At 48.5% G+C, this 13,020-nt stretch overlaps 1 protein-coding gene across 1 annotated transcript in view; it reads right to left on the reverse strand.

The window, feature by feature from the left end:
* DNAH9 (dynein axonemal heavy chain 9) overlaps positions 1–13,020 on the reverse strand; it is a 205,756-nt gene that overhangs the window by 135,798 nt on the left and 56,938 nt on the right. The window contains exons 33-38 of the mRNA XM_065647527.1: positions 10,906–11,033; positions 10,349–10,457; positions 9,418–9,565; positions 7,660–7,831; positions 2,680–2,853; positions 1,725–1,932 (exon numbers count right to left, since the gene is read on the reverse strand). Of these exons, the coding sequence (XP_065503599.1) occupies positions 1,725–1,932; positions 2,680–2,853; positions 7,660–7,831; positions 9,418–9,565; positions 10,349–10,457; positions 10,906–11,033 (939 nt within the window). The remainder of the gene's footprint in view (positions 1–1,724; positions 1,933–2,679; positions 2,854–7,659; positions 7,832–9,417; positions 9,566–10,348; positions 10,458–10,905; positions 11,034–13,020) is intronic.

Below are 13,020 nucleotides of genomic sequence, written 5' to 3' on the forward strand. Positions count from 1 at the left end.
CAAAGAAGTTTCTCCTCATGTTCACATGGACCCTCCTGTGTTTCAGTCTGTGCCCGTTGCCCCTCACCCTGGCGTTGGGCACCACTGAACAGAGTCTGGTCCATCCTCTGACACCCACCCTGAGATATTGATCCCATTGATCAGATCCCTCTCAGCTTCTCTTCTCCAGCTGAACAGCCCCAGCTCCCTCAGTCTCTCTTCATAAGAAAGAAGCTCTAGGCCCCTCAGAATCTTTGTCCCCCACCCAAGCAGCTGGATAGACAGACAAACAGACAGCTCAGCCCATTTAGCAGCTCAAGGGCATTTTGCAGAGAACCCACACAGAGAAAAAAGCAAAGAAGCACCTGGGAGGAAGGAGGGAGGTTGCAGCCATCACACACTCAGGGCTGCAAGTCTGGCCAAAAGGTGAGATTTTACCCATTTTTTGCTCGAAGGCCTTGTAACTCAAATAATTTACATTTACACTGTGGCATAGGCACATGTACCATCCCACACAGGCAGGACAGCCTGGGGGGCTGGGCACCAGCAAGACCCAAAACCCTTCAAACTTGCCCCAGAAAGCTGTCGTGACTCCACAACATGGCCCGGAGTGACACAGCGTGGGCTGAGCCTGTGCTGTCACCTCTGCAAGTGGATCAGTCCCACAGGGCAATTTTACACTCTGACAACTCCCTTAAAATGTGTGCGGTGTTGGGAGCCCAGCAGAGCACAGACTGGGGCTCAGATGCTCACGGCCATCAGCATCGCTCTGGGCTGTGAGCATGTCCTCTCCAGGGCCACCTGGCCAGGAAAAACCCACATGGTGAAGGTTAAAACCTTGGTCTGACTGATGCTGGGGGAATAAAGAGATTTCAGGACACTTGGGTCAAACCAAACTCCATAAAAGAAGTATTTTGTTTTACAGTGACCCACAGCTGTTGTTCAACTCAAAACAAGCAAGGTTGTTTCATTCCTGATTAATAAATACATGTAGAAAATTATTCTCTCTCTCTTTAGGTCAACTGAAAGTGAAAATACCATTCCAAAATTAGTCACTTTTCAACAATTCCCTCTTTCTCTTCATCTCCGAAGAGACTACACAGCAGAACTGACCTTATCTCGGTCTCAAACTTCATCTTTCACTGACATGCCAAAATCCTCATCAAAGATATTCTTATGGGCTTCCCCAGGCCAGCAATTCCCTGGGGCTCCGAGCCTCCCAGAGTCAGCAGCCATGTCCCCTGGGGAGGTGGGATGTGGGACCCGCTCCGTGGGAGCACGTGGGGCTGTGGTAGGATGCGTGGGACAGCCCAGGAACCGGCAGCACCTGCGCCGTCCTCACTGCTAATTGGGATGCAATTCCCGTCATTGCACTCTGAGGACAGTTTGGATCCCATCCAAGCAACCCATCCTATTCAGCACAGGCTTAAATTCAAGCATATTAAAGACACACCTCAAGTCAAGTACGAGCTGTGTGCTGTACAGAACAGCAGCAGATCTAAGCACGTGCTTTGCACAGCCCTGAACCAGAGTCGTGGTGTTCAGAATTCAGCCTCTCATGCTGGGAAATGCCATTTTCCATAAAATCAGGGGTCTGCAGACCTGTGAGTTTCACGGTGGGATTTAAGAGTCAGTGGGTGTCAGTGCAGTGCCCACAGTGCACACCCCGCTCCAAACCCCGACAGACACCCTGGGAATTTGGTGACCTGCCAGGCAGAAGTACTGTGTCTCAGCCGTTGCCTTACCTTGCAGCATGGCAGAGGTGGTGTAGTAGTTAAACAGGACCTTCTTCACCACATACACTTCTGTATCCAGTGAGGAGAGCTTGTCCCCCACCAGCACAGACTTCCCCGTGCCGGCATTGCCCACCAGCATCACCGGGTGCCGGCGCTCCAGGAGCCTGTCCATGAAGTACCGCACGCGGACCGTCTCAGTGGTGGGCACCAGGCAAGCCTGAGAGGGGCAAAACGAGCAGGTGAGTGTCCCCATCTCTGCCACAACCCCACTGCCATGTTCTGCGGAGACGTCAAGCTGGGAGAGCCAGGAATGAGTGCGGTGACCTGAGTTTCTAGGTTGCGCTAGGAAGGGAACAATACACTACTACCAACCATTAAAGTCAAACTATCTGTACAGGTGAAACAATGACAGCTGGATGCTGGGAGCAGCATCTGGATCTCCCCACAAACACACATTTTGCTAAAATGGTAACAATTTTCACAAGTCATCTGCTCACTGTGGCACCTCTAAAAGGAAAGAAAAGCATAGCTGGCAAATGCAGTCCACTACCTGCAGCAGCTCTCATTTTTTTGTCCAAATCATATAAACAACCCTATTTTCAGCCACGCAGAATGATGACATGGTGTCTCAGGGACTTTGTCACTACGTTCTCCCACATTCTGCTTCTCTCTGCAGGCAAAACGCGCCTCCATCCCGCACTGTGGGCACACCAGCCCTGGGTCGCAGGGTGTCTCTGAACAGGGTGCCTCATGTACATCACTCAGCTCTGGAAAATGGACGGAGGACGTGTCTTCACAGTCAAAGCACAGTAAAGAAAGATGGGTAATTGAGTTGTACTTCATCAAGAATGCCATCCTTATTATGAAGTGCTTGACCTCAAATGAGATTTCATTGAAATGCCTGAGTACAGTCACGAAAATGCATGTGCTCCTCCCAGACAAAACACGTGCCAGGTTCACATACCTGTAAGGGCATTTCTGGATCAAATTCAAATTGAGGAATAAGTTTAGACCAAGGCTCAAACTTCTTCGTTTCTGGATCAATGTAAAAGTCAAAGACTGTGCCCTGAGAGGGAAACTTGATAGTCTTGAATTCTGCCACCCACCACTTGCTGAACTCCACTCTGTAGTCCACAAGCTGCAAGACAAAAAGTGGAGAAAATAGGCTGATCTGGATAAATTAATTAGTAATGGAGAATGTTATCTATCCCAGTCCACCAGAGTGGGATTAGTCCTTAAAATATATTCCACAGTATAAAGATCTTATCATTTTTCCTGCTATTAAGCCTAATTTTTCATTTTCTTAATTTCTGCTTATCAGTCCTATTTATTCATCTAAATAATTCATCCTCTGTGTTGATCATTCTCGGTATGTCTGAGATTAGATAGATGGATCAATTTGAAAAAGAGAAATACGTGCCTATGACTAAACAGACCGCTTGATTGATTCTTGGTGCCTAGTTCTTCCAACAGACAAGGACACAACATCCGTCTACATCTGTGCTCATGGTTAGCCAAAGCATGCATACCAAAGCCTTTCCTCATCAATCACACCACTCTATTCATAGTGGGTTGTTGTCTTCTGGCCTCTTTTCAAGCCACAATGTTTCAGAGAAGCAGGATTGCGGACACCAGTGTACCAAAGCAGCAGAGAGGGTCTGTGCCCCTTTGGCCCTGCTGTGTTTCTGCACTGCTACATTCCCCTCAAAGCACTCGTTTTCTTGCCTTTCCCCATTATATCTTTCTACACATGGAGATTTTGGAGCATCTGAATTTTTTCAAGAGCTGGGGTGACAGTTTTGCTTTAGATGCTGGGTCAGGACTTGCAAAATGTGCTTAGTTCCCTCCCCTGCCCTATGTCTCCTGTATGACATTGGGCCAGTCATTCCGCCCAAACACCTTCCCATGCGGACAATGGGAACTGGGGAGAAGTGGGTGGGGGAAGGAGAGGAAAAGTGCTGTGAGAAAGATGTCTGTGAAATACCGGATGCATCATTTAGACAGTTTTGACAACACAGTTTGTTCCTGGGGCGTCTGCAGGTCTCTCCTCCCCATAGTCATATAATATGGGGCCACCAACACATTGTCCATAGACTGCTCAGCCTCCATCAGGAAACCTGGGTTTGTTGCTGAACTGAACCAAGTGTCCTCCGTAAAGTCTCCTGAGCCACAATTCCTCAAAAGACCAGAGGATTTGAAAAACACATTGTTAGTATCCACGATTTTGCAGACTCATGCTATTCAGAGAGGCAGAATCACTGTAATTCTCCATTCTCCTGTAGTTATAACTCCTCGGCACCGGCAGCAAAGTAGCCTGCAGTGGAGAGGGACGTGCGTGGCTGCTAAAAGCTTTCCCACAAGGGTGCCCTCACCCTGCACAGCCAAACTGCCTGCAAGTGCGCTGTGCCGCTCTGCCCGCCCTCCCTGACCCAGCAGTTAAATGGAGCCGCTCCAGCCCCAGCTCTATTGCCAGAACGGTGTGGAACTCAAACTGCTTCCTTACTAAAAACCCCATATGGATTACCGCTAATTTCAGAGCCAGGAAATGGCAAATCTATCATCTGTTTTTATACAGGGGCCCCGCTACCCACCAACAAGCACCGAGTAGCGGGAAGCCTCCCAGACTGTTTCTCTTGACATTTCGGCAGTGAAAGGTCAGCGCGAAGGGCACCTTCAGTGGAAAGCAATAAACAGATCTTATATTGGATCATTTTTCATCAGGCTCCCCCTCGCTCGGCCTGCTGTATCCTCACACTCTCGGCTCTGACATTTACAGAGCATCGCGGGCAGCAGCACACAGTCAGGCTCCCGGTGGAGCCTCCCGGAGGGTCTCTGTGCCTGCAGCTGCTCCTGCAACCCGCCCAGCAGCCCGGCCAGAGCCCCAGCCTGCAGCGAGCCGGACAGGAGCCTGGCCTGACACACCAGTGACCGACTGCTGCGGTGTGGGGAACGCAGCGGCCAGCTGCCACGGCACCACACGCCAGCACACTTGCTGCTTGCACTGCTGAAGCAAAGGCAAGTAGTGCTTCCCAGGCTTTATTGTGTTTTGGTTTGTTTCTTTAAGTCATCCTAGACTGACAACACTAAGGCTGAGTACTTCCCAGCTGGCACGTGGGAAATGGAGGCTCCACAAGGACCAAGGAAGCTGGTCTCGCGCAGGTCATTCAATGGCCACAAGGTGTGATGGCACCAAGGGAGCATCCAGCTGCGCTTGAGCTGTGTTGTTCAGCACTTCCTGAAGCATCTGTTCCTTGGCATGGAGCAAATGCGAAGAGACCAGCAGACACTGTAGGTCTAGCGTTAAGGTACATGGAAAACACACACAGAGACCCCTGTGAGCACTTGAGCAGCCTTTGAGAATGGCAGTACCTCCACCTGAGCTGGGGAGGGATCTCTGGTGTTACATCCATGGAGAGACCTCCCACATACTCCAGACGACACACAGCTTGACACAAGCCCACGGGAGACCAGACCTGGATCTCCGAGCCCTTGCCAGCAGTGCAGTGTGGGCAGACCCACACATCAGGACTACACACTTTAGACCGGAGAATAAGGTGTCCTCTGACTAGGACATGCAACCACCCAAGAGTAGGTGAGTCCCTGTGGCCAAGAAGGTCGATGGTACCCGGGGTGCATGAGGAGGAGCGTGGCCAGCAGGTTGAGGGAGGTGAATCCTCCCCCTCTGCTCTACCCTGGTGAGGCCACATCTGAGTTGTGTGTCCAGTTCTGGGCTCCCCAGTTTAAGAAGGACAAGGAATTACTGGAGAGAGTCCAGCGCTGGGCTACACAGATGCTGATGGGTCTGGAGCATCTTTCTTGTGAGGAAAGGCTGAGAGAGCTGGGGCTGTTCAGCTGGAGAAGAGGAGCTGAGAGGGACCTGATCAATGTGATCAATATCTCCAGGGTGGGTGTCAGAGGATGGACCAGACTCTGTTCAGTGGTGCCCAACGCCAGGGTGAGGGGCAACGGGCACAGACTGAAACACAGGAGGGTCCATGTGAACATGAGGAGAAACTTCTTTGCTGTGAGGTGCCAGAGCCTGGACCAGGCTGCCCAGAGCGGGTGTGGAGTCTCCTTCTCTGGAGACATTCAAACCCGCCTGGACCGACCTGTGTGATCTGCTCTGGTGACCCTGCGTGAGCAGGAGGTTGGGCTGGGGGATCTCCAGAGGTCCTGCAGCCCCAACAGGCTGGGATTCTGTGAAGAGACATTGGGCAGAACCAGAGCAAACAGCTCCAGAGGGCTCTGCACTACTTGTAGTGGTCCTTGTGCCACTTGGTGAAAACCTGGTACTCAAAATCAGGCCTTCAAGTGCTACATGTGCTCTTAGACCCTGTTACAAGTGCCTCACATTTCTCCTGCCTGCCTCTGAACCAGTCACATTAAAAATCTCCAGTTTGTACAGATGTCAGTCTGCAAACAGCGACACCAACAGAGGGTGGAAAGACGTCCTGCAAGCACAGGTACAAAACCACGGAACAGAGCTCAGGGAGGCCTCAACATCAGCAGCACTGGCAGCAGGGCTCTGACACACAGCCCGCTGTCTTCTTGTCCATTATCACTATTAAGAGCTGGAAGATGGAAAACAGCAGCAGCTTCTCCAAGTACTTGGAAATCAACAGACAGCCTTGCTGTGTCGAGCTGAGCCAAGCAGCCAGGAAATGGGGCAGAACTGAGCACAGGGGTGAAAGGAAATGCCCATTTTTCCTCTCCTCTGCAAAGACATCTGGGAGAGACAGAGAACAGGGAGGCTCAGAGGCAGCAGAACAACCCTGCTTCCCCAGGTGAATCTGGAGAAGATCCTTCCCGAGATCTCTGTTGTTCGTCTGCTACAGCTGCCACCAAAGCAGCTGTGTTTCAGCTGGAAATGTCTGTGCTTCTCCCATGTTTTAAGGACCAGCACCTGAAATGGGGCTGAAAATGTGCAGCATCAAATGGTGACCTTGAGAAAACTCAGTTTTATAATGATATCACCAGGCAAGAGATCACACCCACCTTGTCTAATACAAGCTGATGGATTCAGAGGCTGACAGCTGCAATTAGTCCATAGGACAGATGTACTGTGGGAAGCGGCATGGAGAGCAGAGCCCTGCCTTCCTCTGCCTCTCAGACATGAGCGTACTTTGAATGTCAGAGACAGCACTAGGGATCCACAACCTGATTAATCCTCCTGGCCAGAGAAGATCTGGGTCTCTAGATTGTGCCCTACAGCACTACAGCCTTGGCTGTGGACATCCATCCACCAACAGCTTGACTAAGCCCAGCAGCTCATGGCAGACACCACCCAACAGCTGGCTGCCCAGCCTACAGCCACCAACCTCAACCTTGTCGACATGCTCCCAGGAACGAGTATTTCAAAGAGCAAAGCTGCTGTCTACTTCCACTGAAGTGGAATCACATAATCCCCAAAGTCCGACCTGCCCTGCTGACCACCCCTCTTTCTTATGTACTTCTATCAGAACTTGAGGACAGCCAATTCTTGACATCCACCTGTGTTTAATAAAAGCCAGTGCTGACAAAGCACCGGCTGGTTTATGTTATGCAGCACATCTACCTGTGCAGTCAGAAGGCTGAAAGACTGCTCCACTGATACATCCATCTGATAAATCAGTCTTAATTTGATCACGTTATGCACATCCACAGGCTTCTATAAGTTAACCTCATGTTTCTTCCCAGTGAAATGCATCTGCATAAGCAAACATGCCTCCACCTTTATCAGTCAACCCCTCAGCCGTACTCCGGTGGTGTTACACCCTGGATAACGAGGCCTTTCGCAAAAGGAGTTGTTGTGTTCAGGTTTCTAGTTTATTATCGCCTGTATGAGAGCCCCAAGAAAACAGCATTACTGATATAGCACTATGTTTTGGAAAGTATGAAAAAACCAAACCAAAACAAAAACACACAAACAGTATGAAAGATGCTGACGAGGCATCTTCCATCTTACCTGATCTCGAAACATCGATCCACCAAAGGCCCAGACAGCAGCAAAGACAAAGTAAAGTTCATAAAGCTCCTTGGGACAGTCGGGAGGTGTGTTCTCTGCCAGGAGACATTCAAGGAGGTAGCACAACATCTGAACCATACTCTGCTCAGGAATGGGAATAATCTTCTTAAATCTAGGGGATGGAAATTGAAAGCATGGGAAATATAATTGGGTCCAGCAACACAGTCCCTCACAACCCAGGAACACAAGACTAGAAATGCTGTTTCAGAATATTGGCATTCTACTTGTCAGCAACGCGTGCCTTATTCCCAGGTACAATAAAGAGAACACCCATTCTCACACTCGGATCTGCTGGCACCGGCACATATACAAGTAATAACAATAATCAGAAGTTTCAAGCATTTTAAAACTTTGATCCTCTTGAAAGAAGCAGAATGGAAGACTTGCTAAAGGCAGTGATTTCCTGTGAGCACGTTGAGTTCAAAAGCGGTCAAATAAAGGAGTAATAAAATAAACCCTTTCATCTTGCCATTTTACATTCATTTAAGCTACACTTACAGAATTCCAAACTAATATTGTAGCTGCACTGAAGTCCTCCATAAAGTCATTAAGTCACTATTTGAAAGGTTGGTTCTACAATTTCTGAATTAAGCAAGCTACCAAAATACTCAGCTCAGGGTTGCCTGCAGCTAATCCTGTGGATTTCACGGTCTGAGACAATGTTCAGCACATAGAATGGGAAACGTCCGATGGACTTTGCTGCCAACAGTCAAAACCAACTTGGTCCCACAGAGAGAAGCTCCCTAGTACAATGTTTAACTCCTGCTTCCAGACACTGTGGCTTTTATGAATGCAGGGCCTTCTGACACATCCCCATTCTGGTTGACAACTCCCATGCTCACTGATTTTTTTTTTTTTTTTAAAGGAAAGTGCAACTATAGGAAGCAAGTAGAGGATGGGAGATGCTCCCTTAAGTTTTTTGGGACTCTACTTTGGCCAGTCCTCACCACAGTACAAGTAAGAGAATGGTCTCACATGATGATAAGCAAGAACCACACGACTTCCCTGTGGACACTGCTTTAAAGCCAAATCAAGCCAAGAAGCACCAGGACCCTTCCAAATACCCAAGTTCGTCATGTTCATTGGATTGATGCCTAACCATGAAACATGCCCTGGCTGGATGCCCACACAGATCAACCTCATTTTGTTCAAATCCATCAGGAAAGAAATTCAAGAGAGAACTGTCTGTAAAGCAATCCCACCCTCTCTCACAAACACCAACTTCCTTCTAATCGCTGAGGGGCAGGAAAAGAAGTGGGGAAAGGAAAAAAGAGGATGTGCTCTCTCTGCTTTCCATGTGGCATACTGAAAACTTCCCTTCAGCAGTGGGGTGAAATCTGCTCTACTGAAAAATAACCTGTGGAGTGGGCTCAGGTCTAGCCTGACACATCAGGAGCCTGAAAAACTTTCTCTTTGGGATCTCCTGGAATTATTTTCCAAGAGATAGAGTTGATACAGGAACTATAGGAAAAATCAAAATCAGAGGAAAACCAGATCTGACCAACATGGTACAGGCAGGAGTGTCACTTTGCCCACCTCGCCCCATTGTTTCTCTGAGCTTAAGCTAATGATGCTCAGGGCTTCCAGGGGCAAGAAGGACCAAGTGCAGCACAACCCAGCACAGCACAGCTGGGCTGGACAGTGGCAGGTGTCCCCACACCCTCACCAGTGGTGATACAATCACTTATCAGATGGTACCTTGTTCTGAGGGTGTCCAGGCAAATGGGCAGGTACTTATCAAACAAAATGGTCAGGTTGGCTCTTTCGGACTGGATCTCTCGCCTGTCAATCCAGCTGCTCACTGGGGGATTCCAGCCCAGATCCGATGGGTTGATGTACAGGATCCCTTTAGGCCCAGGGTTAAGAGAGAACATATAGTAAGGACACAGCAGAAACTGTTCCTTTCTTCCAGCAGAATTTACCAGGTACTTTCACACAACTAAATCCCTGTCAAATATGCCAGGACACTGCATTACCTGCCCCCTTTTCCTGCCCCACTGCAGAGTAGAAACATGAACAGTGAAGAGACTTAACCCTGGAAACCAGGGCACTTTTTATGACCCTGCCCTAAATTCAGAACATTGTCTTGCCTGAGTTGCTCTGGGCCCCATTTCCCCACATGTAAAACTAGGGGACACCTTCATTCCCTTCTCCCATACTTCATGCACTTCTCCAGAAGATCAAGAACTCTTCGGGATAGATACTGTCCTTCTCCTCATGAAGTCCATCCAAAGGGCTCTGCACAACAGGTGCACTCAGCAACGCTGAAGCCATGATCACCCACCAACAGTCAGAGCGCCCTGGGTAAATCTCCAGGATGACGACAGCTCCATATGTGCATTTGGGGTCAGGATCCTCAGTTTGTCTGTCAGGAACCTGCCCTGTCCACCCACCAACAGTCAGAGCGCCCTGGGTAAATCTCCAGGATGACGACAGCTCCACATGTGCATTTGGGGTCAGGATCCTCAGTTTGTCTGTCAGGAACCTGCCCTGTCCACCCACGGCCACTGTGATCCCAGGCTGGGTACTTGCAACAGGAACCAAGTTGGCCAACAGAAGAGCGGTTAATGGCACTAGATCCTACTGGGTCTACGGCAAATCCCAGTGCAAAGCTCAGGCCAGGACTCACCCGCTCTGGACACGGTCGCTGGGGTGGCTGTGCGCAGGTGGCTGATCTCAAAGACCAGCCGCATCGTTGGGTTCAGAGGGATTCTCTCATTGCTTGCCAGGGTCAGCACCTGCATAGGGCAGACAGACAGACAGAATGACATCTTCCCCAGGAACAGGAATGAAAAGCATTCAGCACTTTGCACTAAAAAGCTTGGTTGCTGCCAGCACAGTTCCTTGAGCAAAAGCAACTGACTTCTAGCAGGTAGCAGAACTGTCTCCCATGACTCAGAAGGAACAGCACTCCCTTAGAGTGGGGGAAAAAGGTGTAGAATTATGACCCCACCCTATTTTTGAAGGGCCTGGAGTTAGAATCAGGACATCTGTGATTACTCATGAGCCCAGTTCCAGGAAGGGAAACCATGATTTGAGCTATTTCTCTCATGCACCATTTTCTTTATGTGATATTGTTTGGTGTATCTGAAGAAACACAACTGCATTATTTCAGCATCTGCATTTCTGGGCTCAATCATGCCATGCAGTCAAAGAATATCTGCTTCTTTAACTGATATTCATTACCTTATTATCATCCATCACAGTATTAAGAGACTCAATCCACATTGGATCAATATCTCCATCTAGTACCATCCACTTGGGACCATCATGCGTGATGTTAGCCAGCTCTCGCATGATTGATGAAAACAGTCCTGGGAGGATGACAGGAAGATGTTGATGAACACTGAAGTTGACACCTGCTCTAACAGTTTTCTCCAGCAACACAGTAAAAATTATCCTAATTAATGCTCTCCTCTTAAACATTCAAAACTCTATGCACCTATACATAAATATTACTATATCACAACGTGGTTCTAGTTTGCTTTAAAGTGAAGAAAAGGTTATCAGTAATCACTACTGAAAATGATTGCAGGCCTATGCATGAGCTTCATTCCCACCGAGAATCATAAGAGATAAGAAAAATGTAGAGCAGATACTCAAAGGCAAAAGAAGGCATGAATTATACAACGCAGAGAAAACCACCTGAATATGTCTAGGAAATCCTTATAAATATTTTTTTGTGACTCAAAGTATATCAGGGCAATCAAGATGCTTTAAACGCTGGGTCATGGCTTTAGTGAGATTGAGGGGAGAACAAGCACAGAATGACACTGAATGACAGAACAAAATGTCAGTAAAATCAAGGTGTGAGGGAGGATACAGAGTCTCGAGGGGAGTAAATAATGAATGTTAAGAAGACCAAGAAGGCTGGGAATACAGCAGCAGCACTGCAGAGCAAATGAAAACTCCACAAAACTATTGCTCTCCTCTACATGTGAAAATACCCAGGGAGACGCTGGTCTTCATGAAAAAACATCAGGCAAACATTAAAAAAAGCCTCTCTTCCAGTGAATTGTGACAAGAAGTCTTTTGGTTTTGTTTTTTTTTTTTGTTGTTGTTTTTTTTTTTTATTTTTCCTCCAGGACAAGCTAGTTCTTTGTGATCCAGATCAGGAACAGCTAGCGGCATTATCTGACTGAAGACAAAGCTTGTGCACAGCAAATGCAGAACAGCTCACCTGGATCAGGTGTGTGATCCCAAGACTGGGTCAACAAAAATAACACTTTACCGCCTCTGCCTCGAGTCAGTTCCTTACATGTTGGACACACACCTTGGAAACCACTCCAACATTATTAGTATCAGAAATAGCTGCTGCCTCAGGGCATCATTGCTTCCCTTGGATACACCACGACAGCAGGGAGAGGAAAGCGCCTCTGTCCTGACCTTGTGCATCCACAGCACGCATCTCTCTCGGAGTTTAAAAGAAGAGTTTGGTTCTGCAAAGAACACTTTTGGGATTCCCGTGTGGGACCTTTTACCACCTAACACGTAGAACCTTTTCAACTCCTGATAATGCGACAGGATGAAACTGGGGAGTGGAAAAGAAGGGGCTGATCCGTAAGGGAACACATCATCTCTTGTTGGGCTGTGGTGAAGATTGCCTTGCTGGTCTTTGACAACATGAAACAAAATTTTCAGAAATGGTTAATGCAGAAAATATCTGCCTTGAAAGCCCAGGGAGGAGTGCCGTTATTTCATTTAAACCATCGCAGGCCAGAAACCACTGGACAGTCACCCGTAAAATGTCCCTCCTGCTGTTCGGTGTCACCGCTGCCCTCGATCTGCAGCCACTGCTGCAGCCAGTCTGCAGAGTTCAGGCTGTACCCTGCATGTCCCTCTGCCACGTTGATTTAGGGTCCCTAATTACAATTAAAAATAAATTAACCCTGCACTGGAGCAAAGCAGGGGGTCAGGAAGGGTTCATGGCGGGGCCAGGGGAGGTGGGTGGCAGCTCCTCTCCTGCTGCGGATGATTTATGGTAACGTCTTCCCTTACCTCCCCCACACCTCCCAAACCCACCGCACACGTAAATCAAAGCTGCCTTTATGTATTAGTCACAACTAAACATTTCCACTCCAGATTTTCTGTAATCTTTCAGCAAGTTTCAAATTTTCCTCAGGAGCAAGCAGGATCAACAGCTTGGCAAATGCTGGTGTGCTACAGAGATCGGGCAGCCATACTGAGTGGAAAAACACCATGTTAAGGCTGCTGCGTGTGCTATCAGCAATGAAAACCTGGGGACGGAGCATTTTTTGGGGTCCCAGTGCACACCACAGTGCAGGAGGGACATCTCTTTCA

The sequence above is a fragment of the Caloenas nicobarica genome, chromosome 18 (assembly GCF_036013445.1).
Source record: "Caloenas nicobarica isolate bCalNic1 chromosome 18, bCalNic1.hap1, whole genome shotgun sequence".
NCBI classification, from domain to species: domain Eukaryota; kingdom Metazoa; phylum Chordata; class Aves; order Columbiformes; family Columbidae; genus Caloenas; species Caloenas nicobarica.